The following is a 19655-nucleotide window of genomic DNA, read 5'->3' as shown; positions in this document are numbered from 1 at the left end:
TGTCCTGAAAGCCATTTGTGCCCAAGCTTTAACCTCCTGGCTGATGTCTTGAGATGTTTCTTCGATATCACCACAAAATGTTCCTTCCCCATGACGCCAGTGCACCAGTCCCTCCTGCAGCAAAGCACCCAACGGCCAAACGGCCACACAGTTCAATTTTGTGCATTTACAAACTGTAGTCTGGCTTGTTTACGGCAGTTTTGGAGCAGTGGCTTCTTCCTTCCTGAGCAGCTTTTCAGGACATGTTGATATAGGACTCATTTTTGTGGACATAGATGCTTTTGTACCCTGTGGATCTGAGATTGATTTGCGCTTTTTGTGCCAAAGTTCATCTCTTGGAGTCGGACCACCACTCCTTCCTGAGCAGTGTGACGGCTGCGTGATGCGTAGTGTTTATATTTGTGTGCTGATGAAATTGTTCCCTCTTATAAACCAGACTAGTGGGGGGCCACCATTTTTTTTTAGGTCTTGGGTGATTTCTTTTGAGTTTCCCATGATGTCTAGCAGAAAGGCCTTAAAATACATCCACAGACAAACCTACAGTTGACTGAAATGTAAACTTCTGACCCACTGGAGCTGTGATACAGAGTTATAGGTGAAACTAATGTTGGAAAAATGACTTGTACACAAAGCAGGTGTCCTAAGCGACATGCCCATAGTTTGCTCATATGAAAACTTTGTCGTGATTGCCTAAAGTGTTCGGAAACTTGCGGCCTCTGCTGCGTGTTGCTGTTGTAGTCTCAGTCAGCAGTCACAGCCACAGGTAGACGTGCGCAGGGTGGAAACCTCAGTGAAAGCCACCGTTAACTGACTCCCAGCTGCTGTGTCTGATGCTGCGGGCTGAACGCCGTGCAGAGGAGGTAGAGCTCCTCCACTCCTTCACTCCTGATCCTGAGATGAGTCAAAACTGCGAGGAAGCCCCCGGGCCACCGTGCGACACGTGACCCGACGTCAAATAAAGCAGCAGGCTGAAACTCCAGACAGAAACTTTGCAGACAGACGAGCAGAGCAGGCGCTCAATGAGAGGTAAGGTCTCCTGAGACTTTCCACAACACATCCGTGAGCTGATCTGTCTTAAATGCTGTGAGAGTTTCAGGGTTAACGCCGCACTGAAGTTCTGTCTCAGTGATCGATCGCTGCCCACGTGCGAAGATTTCCCCCCGTTTGGCTCCTCTCTTCATTAAAAGGCTTTATTGGTAATTCGACACTGAACATGTGTAACAGCTGGACTTTTGTGCGCTCGTTTTTTGGGGAAACGCTGCGGTTCAGACTCAGGAACAGCGCTAAGCGGCTCTCGCTCTTATTTATTGTAGTTTTCCTCGTGATTGGAGTCAAATAAACGGCAACAGATGCGATCTCTCCGGCTGACTACTCCACAAACAGCTGAAACTTCACTTGTTTATACTGCATTAACAAGACATATGTTACACTTTTGTCAACGCTGTCAGCCTCGTTAATTAGGGACACTGTCACGTGCTTTTAGCGGTTCGAGGACAAACAAAAAAAGTTCATTGAGTAACTAATGATTACATAGATTTTATGTGTCCACAGACTGGCTGCATAACCGAAGAGCTTGATGTAAGGATCATACGCCAGCATGTTGTGTTTCTCATCTTATCCTGATGAAATTATTGTTCGGTCGGTTATTGTTTACTATTGTGTTTTTAAACCTGACTAAACAAACCGTTCATAGCGCCAGAAATGAGTAAAGCTTTGGTTTAGTTGTCATACAGTGCTAGTCCGTGTATTAAAATGCCTGAAAATGAATGTGCGAGCAATGGAGTCAGACTTTTATTTTGAAATTTGGCTTCTCCTTTGCTCACATTCACTCCACAAAACTATCAATTGTGCATGCAAATACTACCTCGAAGTCTATGGTTAATAACACATATTTTGTCGTTAACACAGTGTCATCTACATTTTCCACTCTACACAGGAACATGTCCCCAGCTCCTGCAGATGAATTGGACTACAAGCCCCTGGATGGTGGTTGGGGGTGGGTGGTGGTCCTTGCGGCCCACATTTCCATTGGATTCGCTTACTCCACTCCCAAAGTCCTGTCCATTTTCTTCGGCGAGATCCAGGAGCAGTTAGACTCCAGCTCCAGTGAAGTAGCATGGATTTCCTCTATCATGCTAGCTTCCATGTATGCTGGCGGTGAGTTGATCCAATCAGTATCTGTTGCATCAGTCTCCTCACATGGAAAATGAATCCCTATTATCTGTAGCATCCCTGTGAACAAATAAGCACTGTTGGATCTTTCACCGATCAGCTTCTTCTCATTATTAGAAAAAGACAGGCTTACTTGTAAGTTGCCTTTGCATCGTCTCATCGAGGAATGTGCGTCTTCAATAGCTCACTTGTTAAATTTGTTGTTGAAAGGGGATGTTCTCAATCTTTGCATAATGCTTGGTGTCATCCTTTGTTAAGCAGGCCTATAACGCTTTCCTGCTGCAGGCCAGGAAAAGCTTCTTATGTCCTTCATTTTGGTGATTACATTGAGTGTCAGTACAGTAAGTTCATTATTGAGCTTGGAAATAGCTTAGTAACTTAACAAAAAGAATCTTGGCTCACGTGATATTCTCAATTTACATTTAAAGTGGAGCCCTCTACTTTGACGCTCTCCCTAAAACTCCCCCCCCCAGGACGTCTGGGTTATAGATGTGTGCTTTTTAGTTCAGGCCCTATTCACACCCAGTGTCTGGTAACCACATATTTATGCAGATTGGCTCAAGGTCAAGTTTAGATGCACTGCAGTTCGCGGTTCTCTCACTAGTGAATCTCTTGTGTGATCAAGGAGAACCCAAAGGTGTCCCGTGGAGTTCAAGGCTTCCTGTAGCGCTATGGAGCCGCTCTGCGATAAGCGGGCCGCCGTTTTGTTTATCTTGTGTGCAAAGACGCACGCACATGAGTGATGCAGTACACAATCCTGCATCATGCTCATCCACTGATCACCAGGTAGATATGCTGCAATGCACCAGCAAAGGCAGGGAGGAAGAAGACTGCAGGATAGGAAACATGGATGGAAACACCTCTGGATTTAAAATACTTGTGTTTGTCTACAGGGCCCCTTTAAGAACTCACCTGCCTTTTACCAAAAGAAAACTCAAAATGAGAAAAAAGGTTTGAAATAATAGTGGGGATGACATGAAAGTACAGAGACAGAGAGAGGGAGTGGCAGCTGTCAGGCCATGCACAGGTTACAGACTGGCTGCTAATGTCGGGGGTCTAGTTTCCTCTGTGCATCACACAGCAGTGACTAGCTTGCTGTTCAGTGCATTGATCACCATCATGATCATTTCATTTTTTTTCAGTTTCCCTCCAAATATAATGATTTTCAGTTGAGCCAATTTTCAGCCACACAGACAAATTTGTTCAATTCCCTGATGCAGCAATACGCCGTTCAGTGCGGTTTATAAGAAACAAGTGCGCTTGTGGTGAGCGCAGTTCAGACTTTGTGTCTGGCTAAATCGAAATATTTCTGAAAACTTTGTGGCCTATATGCACCAAGGGTGACATTTTTCACGTGACAACAGTTTTTTCCTGTGGACAAACTCAAACAGATGTTTGGCATTGCCATACTACAGTTTATCTGTGATCAGCTAATATCGGCACTGTCAGTAAGCCGCCTGGTTACCATAAATGCATTGACTTTAAAACCAGTGTTGCAACAGAGCTGTTTGGAATTCAGTGAAATGTGAGGTCACATATCTTCAGGCCATCACAGGTTCTGTAGTCAACGCCTTTAAATCAATACTCTTACATGACTAGCATTTGTATTGGATCCCATATAATAGCCTGTAGGTTAACCAGAGTGAGCTGTTCTTTTTATTTTTTCTCTTGGTCTTCGTTCTCTTTTTGGATTGCTTTTGTTCTCTTATAGGGCTCTGACACACCAAGTTCACCTCCAAGAACTCGCCCTGATAATGGTCTCCTGATCAAACGCTCTTTGAATCCCCTCACATCTTCTGTTTAAAGTTGCAGGAGACAAACAGACTAAAGCTGAACTGTATCATGCACACGCCTGCACTGGAGGGGATAAGTAGTCAAGTGCTGTGCATTTACCCATCAGTTGGCATCGTGGCGTTAGAGCAAATGAAAAGTCGTTTGGTGTTGTGGTGTGCACTCATTTTGACCAGATAGTTAATTGGTAAATTGACCTCACATGAGTTACTGCACACACTGAAATGGTTTTAAGCTGCCTAATAAGAGGAATGATGTTAGCATTTATTACTCACCTGACTTAAATTTTACAGTTGACACTGACTGACACTGTTTACTCATTTGAGTCATTTGTAGTGTAGTAGTTCCACTTTTTCCTCTCCAACACTCAGAGTGTATGTAAGTCATTTCATGTTAAAGGATCTATGACTCGAAAGAGTTTTGATTCAAGACGATTTTTACAGTAACGTCGCTACTGGCTGCACAGTGTTAACAGCGCTGTCACAGTCCAGGCACTACTTCATGCAAAGTGATTGCCAGCATTTTTGACTTTTGACCCTCTTTAGCTAAGCATTCTGCTTGTGAACAGTTAAACCAGACAGTGACGTTGCCTTGTCAGGATGTTCAGCAGTTTCTTATCAAGAGGTTCAATTCTTTGCTGTTTTATAAGGACAAACGTTAGTACCCTAGTTTTGTGTAGTAGAGATGCTTTTCATCTTCTTCTCTATCATGTCAATGGTCTTGTGACCAGAAGAATCTTGTGACCCCTTAAGGCTGTGCTCAAATAGACAACAGCACGGCTTGAAGAAGCATAGCCTCCTCATTTATTTCAATGGGACTCAACGGCTGACGCAACAGCAGGGTGCTAACACAGAGGGCTCCTGCAAAAACATTGCAAGGGTGTCTGGCAAAAAAAAGTAATTTGGAGCCAATAAGGAGTGAGGGTGAGCCTTACTCCTCTCTGTGTCTGCAGAGGAAGAGCCCCATTGTCAAACAGACCACAACACATGCTTGATTTATCTCTCCATTGGTCAGGGTCCCAGCTGAGTTTAGTTTCCCTGATGGTGACTGAGAGTTATCAGCTGTGTTCCTGTCTGCTCCACATCAGAATCCTTCATGGTTGCATGCCATGACTGTTTTTGAAAAAAAAAAAAGAAAAAAAAGAAAAACGAAAAAAATTGATTTCTAAGTGCAGTAAGCAACAAAACACTTCACGTCCTTTTAGATACAACATGCTGTTCATGCTTCTGCAACATTTCAACCCCAATTTTAGCAGAATGGAACGTTTGTTTGATGTATGAGTACATACCTGCATGTGTTGGGGTCTGGGGCCCGACTGAGTAATTACACCAGGGCTTATGTCACACGGGAAAAAATCTAAGAAACCAGAAATAACTTTTCCACAATGTGTGTTTGGTCTCGTTTCCCAACATGTAACACATTAGATGACACAATCTGGGAACCCATCAGCTATTGTCTGGTGGTGATTGACAGCAGATAGTTCAGGGCGTCTGGTATAGCCGGCAGATATCCAGGTAATAGATGTCCGGGCCAGGACTTCCTCTTACATGTGCTGGACATTGTTAACAGTCCGATTAGCAAGAGAGTGAAAAAGAAGTGTCACACTCTCTGGCTCGATAAGCATTTCTTTTATTCAGATGATGTTTGATGTTTAGGCCCTCAGACCTTCTTCATGATTGTAGTCAGACCCAGGCAGTGGTATGTTAAACAGGCCACACCTTAGCATCACATCTGATGGTGGTCAGATAATCATGGTCTGCCATCAGGGTGAGAGACATCATCAAGAGGCCTTCAGCCAATCAGAATTTTTTTTAGAAAACAGCACAGTGGCAGGAGCTCCAGCCAATCACATCAAAGTGGCACAAAGACTCATACCTCAGGTTTAAATATTACTCACTGTTTTTTGGTCAAGAATCTTACAAAATGTTCTAGAATCATGAGGTCCGCAGAGGAAGTGAAACCTCAGCTCTGAATGAACATCATAAACACTTCTATCAAAAAATCTAACAAGCAGATTAGAGGAAACACTTCAGGTCTTCATCTGTATTCAGTCCAGAAGGTGACAGTGTTTTCAAACAGTGAATCCAATAGTGTTCCCTTCTGAACATTAAGACATCGAAACGACCTGCTCCCAGGTCTTTAGTCTGTCTTGTGAGTCTTAAGATGAATCTCATCTCTCTGTGTTAAACAAAGGACTTCCTTTAGTGCCTGCTAACCACATCAGAGACTGTGATGTTAAAGAAGTAGATCTGCTTCAGTCTTTCAGAAACATAAGCTCAACAGAATTTTTCAACTTTACTAGTAGAACAAGATGAAAAGAAATAAACAGGATCGTATATCTTACAAAAATCTAACCAGTGGTCAGATGTCTGCCCCTAAGAACTTAAAGTCAAATGACTCTATTGTCATTTAACAAGTAGACAAAGGGCATGCTACTGTGGTCTGAAGAAAGTTGACTATGTTAATGAACATCGACTCTCAGGTGGGAGCTGTTTTGAACACTGAACATAGAATCCATTGAGCCTCTCTGATGAGGAGGAGCGCTATTTAGTGTCCTTTGATGTAAATGCTATGTATGCAGCCATACCACACGATGGAGGTGTTGAGGCCCTGAAGGTCCGTAAAGGAGCTGTCCTTTGGAATTAACTAAGCTGATTTGGATGTTTTAAAATACGTTTTCCATTCAGAAGTGTGGAGTGCAGGTGGGTAGTTCCTTCCCACTTATAACCTCCTATGGTCTTATTTGAAGATACTCTTATTTATTAAGATTATTAAGTTCATATACTCTTGTCATCACGGGCAGGCTCTGATCGTCCCTTAGCTCTAAAAATAGCCTTCCTTTCAGTCCTATTTGGCAGAAAACTGATGATTTTGACAGGAACACGAGTGAACTCATACCAGACATCATGTGATGTGTTCATATTTACCTTCACCTCAATTAGTACTAGTTCAGGCTACTTTAAGCACCTATTCCTGAGGGCAGACACTGCTGCGGTGGTTGTAGTCAGTGCAGTTATACTGACTGCTGCAGCAGTTTAAACATTGTCACGCAGGTAAAGAGATCCCTATAAAAGGAATTACTTTATGTCACACTAAACATTTAGTAAGAAACTTTACCAAAAAATGGTGTGGAATATTTAAATCTCTAGTATGAGTCATAGTCGATGTGTTTGGCTGTAGCTCCTGTCACGGTGTTGTTTTTAAAAAGAAAGAAAACATTTGATTGGCTGAAGGCCTCTTGATGATGTCTCCCACCCTGATGGCGGACCGTGATTATCTAATCACCGTCAGATGAGTTACTAGGGTGTGGCCTATTTAACATACCAGTGCCTGAGTCTGACAAGGATCTTGAAAAAGGCCTGTGGGCCAAAACTTGGATTAAAGAAATGCATATGAGCCTATGAGTGTGTGACACTTCCCCTCTTAGATTTACTTCCAGTGATCAGACCACAAACCGATACCAGAATACCAAAATCTTGTCCCTTGCCTACAAATTCTGCATTAATATGCAGATATCTGGTTGCCAAGATCAGGTGACACAAAATGTGACAAAATACAAGGCTTGATGAGGCCTTACATGAATTTATCAGTAGCTTTTTCAAGGTTACAGGAAAACTGGGTGTGTGGCTCACCTGCACTCAATTCAGAGAGGCCTAACTGGTGAAATATTCCCCTCCACTGTAGCTCAGGCACATGGCTTTATCATATTGTCCTTGGCAAGGCTTCAGCAATGTCACCCAGTGGAGGAGAGAGACAGGGGGAATATATCAGAGGAAGGTTCAGCACACTGGGGTCTGACACCAGGTCCCCATGGGAGAGACGTGACAGCCTTTTCAGAGAACCTCTGACTCAAGGAGTCCGAATGATAAAGTTATAATGGAAGTAGAAATGGTGGTAGTGCAGGAGATGCCCTATTGTGACACAGCTACAGAGAGAAAGATGATCTATCTTTGACCCCCACAGGCACCTGGTTAACTGTATAAACAGCAGGATGGATATTTTCATTTCATGCGGTGTAGTTACAGTGCTACAGCTGCTGAGGACAATTTTGTACAGCTCAGACTGAAGATAGAAAAATGATGGAAAACTTCATTTGGACTCAGTTGCGATTGTATTTGACTCATTTTATATATGCAGGTTTATGTGTGTATGCAGAGAGGCATTAATGTGTTGTTGTAGAGCACAGTTCATGAGAAAAGCACACCAACGAGGACATTTTTACAGATGTATTTGAAATGTCAGTAGTGATATTAATGCATGGACATGAACTCAGTGAGTGAGTCCTTGCTGAAAGTAAGCTAAAGAAAACGGTGCTACCTTATTCTCCTCTCAGACCTCTCTTTACTGTAGAGCTCAAACCATTAGCCAATAAATTGATTAGTTGATCAACAGAAAATACAGCTGCAACTATTTTGGTAAGTGTTTAAGTAGTTCCAGGATTCACTGTTATCTCAGTGTATGCTACCTGTCTAACACCAACTGACACACAGCTGGTGAACATACGGTGGATGAGAATTTAGCAGCCAAAAGCAGGGGTGTATTTCTCAGGAGTTGGTGGAGACCAAAACAGAGCTATAAGAAGAGTGACTGTTGAACTTCCTGTACATTTGTCAGGCAGACAGAAATGGGACTGCAAACAAACGCTAATGCTGCTCCATGCCTGCTAGATGTATAAATATGCAACTGCTTGCAAACACTTTAGCCATGTTAACTTCATACAGCCATAATATGTGAAATGTGTGTGACAGTCAGCTTGTTGCCGAGTTCTGCCTTTTCTACAAGAGAGAAGACAGTTTTCTAGAAAAACATGTTTAGATAAAATAATTATGGATTATGAGAAATTTTGGCATCACAGCAGTGCAATCCACACATGAAGACATTTAATTAAGAGAACGATATAAAGACTGTGGTCATACAAATCCTTCATGACTCATAAATTTACAAATATGTCCACATTTGAAGGAATTCAGAACCTGTCTTTGTTCGCAGAGGTTCAGTTTAAGACAGCATACTCCCCTTTTAGTATTAATTTTTTCCCCTTCATGCTGAGAAATTAATCATCAGCCATGGTAAACATGCTCTTGAAGACAGTAGGTGTGTAATCCTCTTACTGCTCACTGGGCTCTTTTCAATTATCACCATTCACAGTCCCTTCCCACCACTGCCTTGAAAAGCTGCAGCATGTTTCAGCAATCATGTCAGCCCATACATTAGTTTGATTGATGCTCTTCCTAATTTTCTGTATGAACTGAGTAAAATGAATATATATTCAAACGATTGCTCTTAAAAGCAGGGAGAAACAAATTGTTATTATGGCCTGCTGCAGACGGACTGGTGCTGCAATGTCAGTCTTTCAGGCAAGGTTATGAATGAGGGGAAGAGTGACAGCATATAAAAGGCTGTTTAATTGTTGATTGATCACTGAGTGCACTATTTGACATTAACAGGGGAGAGCATAATGAGTCGCTAAGTTTCTTTGCAGTGGACGCAAAAGTGTGGAGGTGTTCCATCACCCGCTGTGATGTCCTTTTGCCCTTGGTTTAGACCTAGAGTGAGAACTGATGCAGCTGTGTGAACCCTTGATCACTGGGAGTAGGTAAGCTAATTAATAACTGTATTGAGACGTAACCTGTTCATTCTGAAGCGCTCTCTCTTTCTGTCTTTCTCTTTGTCTTCCTCCTCCTCTTTGCAGGACCAGTGAGCAGTGTGTTGGTCAGTCGCTTCGGAAGCCGGCCAGTAGCCATGCTGGGTGGAGTGATGTGTGCCGTCTCTATGGCAGCTGCCTCCTTCGGGAACTCAATCATTCTCCTCTACCTTTGCATTGGCATCATTGCAGGTACAATATGGAGATATTTTTTATATACTGTCCTTTCTTTACAATATCTTGTGATGCTGCTGCTTGAAAAGCTTTAGCCATGTTGATAGATGGATTTTACTACTGTGTACCAGCCTAGGAAATACTTATGTCAATTAGTTGATCACAACCAAAACTAAGACAAAGTGCGTGCGTGTTTAAAATCAAGCGAATCAGCCAACTAATTTCATGATATGGATCCTAGACTTGTTTACATCTTTGCTCACCATTCCCATCAGCCCTGGTTAAACATCTCAGGGGTAGAGAAAGTCTGCATCTTTTCACATCCTGTCAGAGTCTCTGGGTTGCCAGATCTGCTTCCCTTGACTCCGCTGCCATGCAGTTTGTCAGGGCCCTGGGCATCTGCCCCACCTCCTGGGGTGCAGTTAGACCACCAAGGGGACCAGGACCAGGACAGTAATTAAGACAGAACCGTCCCTGATCCCAGAGAGCACGGTCTTCCGTGGCCCTCTGCACTCTCCCGTAGGCTCCCATCATGGTTGTCACATGGGGGCTCCCTGCCAACCTGCGAGGCTCATTACCCTGCCAAGGACTGCTGTGAAGGATTAATGGGCCCAGCAAGTGGCTGGGCCATGTGCGGTGCCAGGGGGCATGAGTGTGCCCTGCTCTGCTCCCCTGTGCCCTGGCACACTGATACATGGGCATTGGACAGTTCCATCTAGCAGACATGCAGACATATGCTTACACACACAAATAGACGAATACACACACTGAAATAGAACCATTTAGTTGAAAAACACCCCAGACTCAGTGAGTTTCTTTTAGTAAGTACTTATCCTCGTATATGCAGCTCCTAGCCAGGCTTTCAAATTGAATTGATCGCCTTATGTCCCTCTGCACCTTTTAAGGAAGTAGGCATGAACTATCCAAGTCAGCTTTGTTTTCATTACACGAGATTGCAGAAAAACTGTTGTGGATTCCTTTGAGGCCTAGAGGTCAGCACACTGGTTTTTCAAGATCTGAAAGGTTCAGGTTTTGATTATGTGTTATTCAAGATATAAGCTGGAATAGTGACAGTGGCCATTGAAATGGTAAAAAGTCAGATCAGCTGTGCAGTGCTAAAGTGACTGGGGTGAGGGTATTCCTTTGTAAAGCCCTTTTATCTGAGTGGCTGTGAAATGTGAGGCAATTTCATTGTTTTTAAATCCCAGGTGGCAATACCTGGCTTGGTCGCGCGTGCCTGAATGGGGGTGGGTCGCAGGTCTCGTCATGCCTTGCCAGGTCAGGTTAGCAGTGACGAGGATTGTGAGAATACATGCACAACATACAGATAAGACAGCTGACAGTTGTATAGACAACAGAAAAGCTGATGCAAAAGGTTTATGTTTGTCCAAAAGTCTACGTCAGCTGGTTGCGTTTTGATTGTTGATGGACTTTATACCATGTATTGATTCTGGGCATGGAGATAAGGTAGAACAACAGTGGAGTATTTGTGTGGGTAAATTAGTGTAAGTTCAACCAAATGTCAGATTCAGTCACAAGTCAACCTAAAGCTAATTTCATTATTTTTGTATTTCCTAAACTTGTTTTAAAATCCCTTCATGGCTTCCTAATTCTGGAAGTATTTGCCAGACACATTATATAAATACATTTTTTGACTCTTGATGTTCGGATGACAGAGAAATCTTGAATATTGCCTTGACATTCACCAATCTACGAAGACACACACAGTGTCAGTGTTTGCAGTGGCTTGTTCTGTAGCCTTTGTTTACAGTAACAGTTCATTAGTGGTTTTGTTAATTCTATCAAACTCAGAGTAATGAAAGACCGTGATTCCTTTCAGTGTTAAATGTATATAACAAGATACACACATTTACTTCAATAAACCTTCATGTGGTAAGCCTTTGTTTGCACCCACTGTGGTATTTTCACACAAAAACAAAAACCTTTTTCTCAAGCTTCATCGTGGGCTGGAGAAGACGAGTAAATTGACATTGGAAAGGGAGAATACAGCACCCTAACTATCTACCTGTAGCTCTTCATCTTCATGGAAAATAAGGCGCCATTAAATTAAATTTTTGAGTAAAAAGGCAAGCGAGTGAATGTATTACCCAAGCTCTCTAATTTATTTCTGCTTAAATGGAGAAATTATTTCTGAAATAATTCCAGCATTCTGTAATGAGATTTTAGCCAGTGAAAGTGAAATGAGATGGAACTTTAATGAGCAGCAAGCAGAATCAGTCTTGATTTAATTTAGCAAGCACCCTTTGGAGTTTAACTTGAGGAAGGTTTTCTTACGGAGGATTTTTGATATGTGACCATTTTCTGTCTGCACACAGGTTGTGGACTCTCCTTAAACCTCAATGCATCTCTCACCATCATCAGCAAGTATTTCCTGGTCAAGCGTCCTTTAGCCAACGGAATAGCCATGGCTGGGAGTCCAGTGTTTCAAAGTATCATGGCCCCTGTCAATCAGTATCTACTGGATGGCTTTGGCTGGAGAGGAAGTCTGCTGATCCTCGGGGGTCTGATGCTCAATTGTTGTGTTGCTGGGGCCCTGATGAGACCTGTTATTGTGCCTTGTAAGCCATCCTCTTCTGCTCCACGGACAAAAGCTGAGGAACAGCCAAATGACAGCAAAACTACGCTAAAAGAAAGCTTTTTGATGAATGTTAAGAAGTTCTTGGATTTCTCCTTCTTCAAGGACAGAGGCTTCGTCATTTACCTCTGTGGAAACATGTTGTTCATCTTTGGTGCCTATTCGCCCATTATGTTCCTGCAAGCCTATGCTATTAGCAAAGGCGTAGATGAGTACTCTGCAGCCTATCTGCTGTCTATCATGGGCTTGGTGGACATGGTTGTTCGGCCTAGCACAGGCCTGGTAGCCAACAGCAAGTGGATCAGGCCCAGAATCCAGTACTTGTTCAGCATTGCCATGATTTTCAACGGCACGTCCCACTTACTGTGTCCGCTGATGGAGAGCTACGCCTTCCTGGTGTTCTATGCAGTACTTTATGGCATGAGTTTCGGCATGGTTTTCGCCCTGATATTTGAATGTCTGATGGACCTGATGGGAAATGAACGCTTCCCCAGTGCTGTTGGACTGGTCACCATCATGGAGTGCTTCCCCATGCTAGTGGGACCACCTGCTGCAGGTAAGTGTGCACACTGACCACCAGACTCCTTCTGACTTATTGCAAAATCAGGAGCTTTCATGTCTTCATGTTTATCTGGATTGTTAAATCTAATAAACCAGGCCCAGGCACAAGTATTTACTTTCAGCTCACTTTAGATTGTCTCACGCTGCTCCTTTCTGCAGCAGAAGGGCCAAGAGGAAGTGAATAATGCACACATACACAAACACACTTAGAAGAAACTCCATTGTTACAGCAGAAATAAATAGCCAGTTTGGAGCAAACAATACAGCAAACTGAGTTTCAGCCAAGAGAAATTCTTTCTTTGTCCCTTCGTGTGTTTGTCTCTGTCATAGTCATGTGCCGCCATTACTGTAAGACAGAGCAGGATTAGAGTAGGTTTGTTTTCAGGGGGCATGAGTGGTCCACAAAAACTAGTAGTTGGTCACGCTTGTTTACTGCTGTAAAGAAGCTGGCTGTACTCGTGGCTCAGGCTTGTATGAAATGTCTGCTGTGGGATTTGGCCTCCAGACAAATGATATGGAACATTTGGAACACAAACCTAAGAAGCTGAGGATTGTGTGCATCCTTTATGTTGACAAGATTAGCATACTGTACTATCAAAAGAGCCGCAGAATCACATTTCCTTAAGAGAATAAAGGCAGTGGCTTCCACAAACTGTGCAAGTTTGGCTGTTTGCCGGTGTTGCGATGCAGATTCAGGCTGTGGCTGCAAAAATGAGAAGTTCTAAAATCAAGATTCTTTATAAACAATAGATAGATGGATCTAATTTCTTAAATAAGCTGATGGAAAACCAGTCATCGCCATTGGTTTACTAGGTGACAGTCTACATATCTAACATATGGTCTTTAATGTAAGAAAAAGGATGCCTGTCATTGTCCCCTGAATATTTTAGCATTTTGACTCAAATCAAAAAACATCAATTGCTTATGACTTATTTGGGCGTACTCTCCGTCCTGTGCTGTAAATGGTGGTGAATCATGTGAATCATGTTTGTCTGCAGTTGTCATTAAGGGAACATTGCACAGGCGTCTAAGGTTTCCTGCAGCGTTTTGTAGTGGAATTGCCGTGCCTTGCCTGATTGAAATAGCTCCCAGCTTAATGTTAGAAGTTGCAGTGTTGTTAAAGAAAAAAGTAGACATCAGGCTGAAGGTGGTTTAATAATCACGAGTTGGGCACACAGACAACAGAAGCATCAAGCGTCAAGGTCAGGTTAGTTTTAAGCCACTGATGTCCAAACTGATACAGTACAGTGCACAAACACACATTTTTTGCATGACCTTGGATGATTAAAGTGTGTTCTCAGCAGAAATACACTGGAATTAAAATGTTTAGCCATGGGTTTTCAAAGTCTGACACTGTGGGTCCCCCTTGGACAAAATCAGGAATACCACATAGCAAATTGGCACCATTTCAAATGAGCTATTAGCAGTTCCCGTTTGCAAGCCACGGACTCTAAACAACAACCGACATTAAGCTTTCCCACTAAAGTCTCTTTCTTCTTACAAACGTGAGCACACGTCTTGTCCTGCATCTTAGCTTGTTAACAAGCCTCCGAGCAAACATTCACAGAGTGCACTGCTAACTTACAGGCGAGAGAGCTAATTAGCTGCTCAGCTGCAACACATTAAACAGCATGTAAGCACAAATGTCACTTCACTCCTTTTAGATGCTGGTGTGGTCCTTACTACTCAGTGCCACTGACAACATGTCACTGTCTGCCCATGACATATAGCCTGCAGCACAAGTCTGTTTAGTGTCTTTACAGTCTGCCAGCTGCTGTCAATCAAACACAGACAGGGACACACCCACCCAACCAACTGAGAGGAAAAGGAGCGTTTCTGATATTTCCCCAACAATGTTTTTTTTTTCCCCTTTTAATGATAAAAAATATGTTAAAAAACAGGTTGGCATTATTTTTGATATAAAAAAGGACTTCAAAATCTGGATGATTCTGGAGTTGTTTTTTTCTGTGATTTCTAAGTGATCTATGGATGTGTTAAAGATGGACATGAATCAGGCGCTGACTGTACGTGAACTTACTGTCAGTTGTGTTGTCATACAGAACAGTAGCATGAACCTGTCCCTTTCACCTCACAGAGCATGTTCCTCCCAGTCAGTAATTCTTGGCAGAGATGATATCACAGACATGCACAACAAACCCTTTAGCTGTTTTTATAGCTAAATAAGCTTTAGTCTGTGCTAATGAAAACAGCCCTCAAGTATTTCCAATGGGTGCTCCAGAGGTCACCTTACCTTGATGAGATCATCGGCTGCCACAAACTTCTCTGCTTTAATCTTTAATCTTAAATAGATCTTCTGAGTAATTAAGATAATATTAATTCCTTTAATATGTGCTGTTATTGGGGATTCATGTGGTGGCTCAGACTCACTTTATTTATTTTCACTGCTCAGCAACAACCTGCAAGTGGAATTATTGCTTACGCTTTTTGCTTACCAGCACATCAAGTAGAAGAAAAAGCCCTTTTCATGTGATGACTTATATCTGCAGCTTTCTTCTGTCTCTGATAGGGCTTTGAATTGAAGTGCTGGACAGCTACCTTCATGGTCTAAATAACTGTGTAATCAGAAGGATATTGTTTACCCTCTCTGCTTCCTGGCCATTTTTAAGATTATTGCACTTGTGAAAGCTTCACTATAGAACATTCTTCTCTTGATTCAGTGAAAACAGAAGAATGAACGCAGTGACAGAGAAGGCCTCTGACAAAGGAGCCATTGGGGAAAGTTGTTTTTGAGTACCAATTTATAGTCAGTTGAAAAAAAGCACTTTGAATCGAGGCCTCGCTGTTGGAGTCTGTAACAGCTGCCAAAGTAGGCAAATAAATGTAAATGTGTTAATGCTAGATGCTGACGTAGCTTCTTTGTTGTGTTGTGTCAGACAACACAAGACATTTTGGAGACATCGGTTTGGTCTCTGGAAAATTGTGCTCGACCTCTCTCATAGCTTCAGACGTTTCATATACACAAATTGGTCTTAGAGGGTGCTGAACAACGTACTATTATACAGTCTCCATCTGTGGGTGCTCTGTGTGGAGATCACCACGAAACCCCAAACTGACTAACAGCAATAAAAGACAAATTAAGGTTGATTGCACTCAAGATAGTCTCTTTCATTACTGATCCTCAAAGAAAGGCTTTTTGCCACTGCACAAATGCAGGATGTGAAGTTTGCTGCATTCACACTAATTCAGAAACAGCGAGGCTTCCTTCTGATTGTTGGAAAATGTACTTGCTTGCTGTTTGATAACTGACCTGTTGCTGTGGCCATCACAGCTTTTTATGTCAAATGTGCGCAGCATGAGACAAAAAAATTGTCTAAAAAAATATGTGTACTCAACTGTACTCCCATATGGGCAGTTTTGTTAACCATTACATGAACCACACGCACAGCTCAAAGCTTGCACTGCGTACAGTATGTGGAATGAGTAGTGTTACGCAGGTTCAATCCGTTGAATAGCCCACAGAGTAACCTTCTCAACCATAATGCTGCCATTGTAAGTGATGTCCTTTATCAATTGTCAGACAGAGTAAACAACTTGTCAAAATGGTCAAAGCCAGTTTATTAAGTTCCCAGCTTGTGCACCAATCAGTATGTTAACTTTCAGGTTGACTTAGACGGGCCTGTTGAGAGGCTTAGATAAATACAGTGAGGATGTACAGTACTATAGCTGCAGCTTAATCAGCTGTGCATATGGGCCCACCGACAAACTTTTCTTTCACCTCCAATCTGAGTTTTAATGAGCTGAAATTTATAGGCCCCCCCAGTTTGTCTGGCACGACCCTGTTCTGAGGCACTTATTTAATAGGGTAAATAAGTGCTCCCCTGTACGTCTAACATTTTCCTCCAGAGGGCACAATCGTTATGTCTCCATAACTAGTCTGCTTGTTACTGTTCCCCAAAACCTGCAGGTCAATCCAATTAGGAGGAAGTGAGGTAAGTGGGTGTAATTAGCCTTTTGCTTTGGGTGTTTAATGACGCTCAGTTCAAACTCTCGTCATTGAAGTCCTGTACCTGGGCCATAATTACGCTGTGAATACATTAAAAAAGAGGTGACTGTGCCAGATGGACTTAATTACCACTCAGCCAATCAAGGGCTGTCTTAATGAGGGTGATGGTCATTGGCGTGCACGCACCAGATGAGTGCTATCAATCAGACGATTCAGGCTGCTTTGAGACGGCTGAAACAGATCCAGGTTTTCGGACTTATTTGTTGAGTTGGTTGGTTCGTTTAAAGGTACAGAGGGACCGTGCACTTTAACAGACATTCATGTAAATGTGCCAGTTTAATCATCCTGGTTAATATTCAACTGCAGTCCCTGGACATCGTATAATGACAGCTGCAAAAGACACATACGTCAAAAGAGGAACAGCAACATAGCAGAGCAGCGTAAGAACACGTGTGAGCTGCTGTCACTGAGAGAGCTTACACAGTCCACATTTGCCTCAGACCTGCTGTGTCTGTCATCAGATTTCTGCTTTCTAAAAGCACTGAAGGGGGAAATGCAGTGTCCCCTTCTCACATAGAGCAGCACGTGCACACACACAGGCATCATTATCATCATTGTTTGTCATAAAGGTGGTAATTGGTGTACTGAAGGAGACCTTCCAATTAAACTGCCCTTTAAGTTAATAGATTTTGATAAGATATGATAATGTGCTATGCAATAAAAGTGCCTTCATGGGGCAAACCAGCCATAATCAAAGATTTCTTGAAGGTTGGAGGAAAGAAAATGAACCAGGTTGTCAGACACGCTGATGATTTAGGTGATATATATACTAGTGCATATATTTTGTTAGCGATGATGCATATCTTTTCGCTTTATTGAATTTGTCTGATCATTTAGGCGACATTAAAAACCAGTCAGATATTGAATCGCACCTCCACTGATTGAATAAGGCTCTAAAATATTAGAACAGAGGGATTGTAATACAGTGAGATGGACAGACAGACAGACCATCATACATGCTGAGACTGAGAGAGATGGGGACACTCGCCCATCGATCCATGTCTTGGGGCGGGGTGGCGTTGGCGCGGGGTTCGGTTAAGACTCTGAAAACCTGGAGGCTTAAATCTGATCTAAACCACATTTGTCACTTTTCTGCAGAATTGGCCTCGATATCTATGGCTCTGAGAATGGGCCTCTCTTCTGATTCGTTTTGGTAGCAGCCGTCCAAATCGCCTTCCCACAGATGCAGGGAGAGCCAGGAAGGGTGTAATGGCCCTCTGTCATTTCCGACATGGCTCTTCTCAAATTGGCCCGTGGTCACTCTCACTCTCTTGCACAAACACATAAGCCAAATCTGAGTTTGGGCTCTTGCTCTTCACCTTCAAACTCGATAAGGGGTCAAATAAAGACACTATTCAGTGACACATTGTGTTTTGTTTGTCACTGTGTGCAACATTTCCAAGTGTAAAGGTGTAAAATGGATAGAACTGACACTTGTTTGGTTCGCAGTTTCATAATTTCTTTGCATGCTTCTGCCCTTCTCCATACAGGGTTACTGGTGGACATCTTTGGCGACTATGATTACCTTTTCATCATGTGTGGCGCAGTGATCTCAACTGGCGGGCTGTTTCTCTTTGTCATGAACATCTACAACTACCACATGCTGAAAAAAGAGGGGCTAGCAAAGGGCAACGAGCAGAACCAAAAAACCACAGAGAACCAGGACGAAGTGGAGATGAAACAGACCCCTGAGGCAGAGATGGGACAAACTGGGCCTGAGGATAAAAACAAGAGCGGAGTCCAGAGAGATTCATGTCCGGAGAACGTAGGAGCACCAAATTAAATGAGATTCCTCCGTTTAGCATGCATGTCAGGGGGCATGCAGGTGTTAATACAACACCAGCAAGTTTCCATCCAGTTGTACTGCACATTCTAACCAGAATTCCAGAATTAATCCACTACTGTTATGCAGATTTGAGGAGTTGGTTCATCGTGATAAATGGCTGGTGGCGCTCGAGTGAGGTGACATGAAATCACTGCAGAAGAAGAGGGTGCAATGAGCTGAGGGAATTAAAAGTGCCTGCCAAACCTCAAACCATGGAACAAAGTGTAGAAAACTTGATGGAAATATTACATTTCTGTTTGTTTCATTGAATAATTAGATTATCAGATTCCGGCCTCATCATCGCTCCACACACATCGGATGGTTTTTGTCTGTCGTCGTTTTGTCTCCTCAGTGGAACAGAAGCTTTAGTGAACTTTCAAGTCACGTGCTTCATGTAAGTCATGATTTATCTGCAAAGTCTGTTCGAATTTCACTTTCACATTTTTTATGTTCAAATTGAAACAGCACATGAGAACAGGGAGATGGAAGCGCACTCACCCAGTGTTTTCTTCCAATCCGCAATCATTTTGATAAGCGATCAACCATTTAAGCCATTTAGCAAGCAAACAAGAAGGGCCTGTTGCCACACTAGGGGCTGTGTAAGGCCGCACTTCAGCTAACTGCTAACATGCCTTACAGGTATAATGTTTAGACAGTTCATCCAATAGTAATAGCTGGGTTGGATCACCAAAGTCAATAGGCTTTATCCTCAGGGCATCATGAGTGTCACAGAGAACGCTAAAAAACACATAGCCTCAATATATGAGAGTGACTGTTTATTGTTATTGTCAACGTCTTTCTCTCAAACAGTCGGAAATGCAAACGTCTGCTTTTTTGTTTTGTGATTCCTAACACTTCATTTCAGTCA

At 42.7% G+C, this 19655-nt stretch overlaps 1 protein-coding gene across 1 annotated transcript; it reads left to right on the top strand.

Moving 5' to 3' along the window:
• Positions 1-1940: 1940 nt before the first annotated feature.
• Positions 1941-18745, top strand: LOC139329142 (monocarboxylate transporter 2-like). Its single transcript, XM_070959305.1, has 4 exons — positions 1941-2157; positions 9656-9799; positions 12118-12933; positions 18453-18745. Exons 1-4 carry the CDS (start codon positions 1941-1943, stop codon positions 18743-18745), a joined length of 1470 nt encoding a protein of 489 aa, XP_070815406.1.
• Positions 18746-19655: the final 910 nt, after the last annotated feature.

Source organism: Chaetodon trifascialis, chromosome 3, assembly GCF_039877785.1.
Source record: "Chaetodon trifascialis isolate fChaTrf1 chromosome 3, fChaTrf1.hap1, whole genome shotgun sequence".
Taxonomy (NCBI): Eukaryota; Metazoa; Chordata; class Actinopteri; order Chaetodontiformes; family Chaetodontidae; genus Chaetodon; species Chaetodon trifascialis.
Note: the sequence above shows the minus strand (reverse complement) of the source record. Positions and strands in the feature narration are given on the sequence as shown.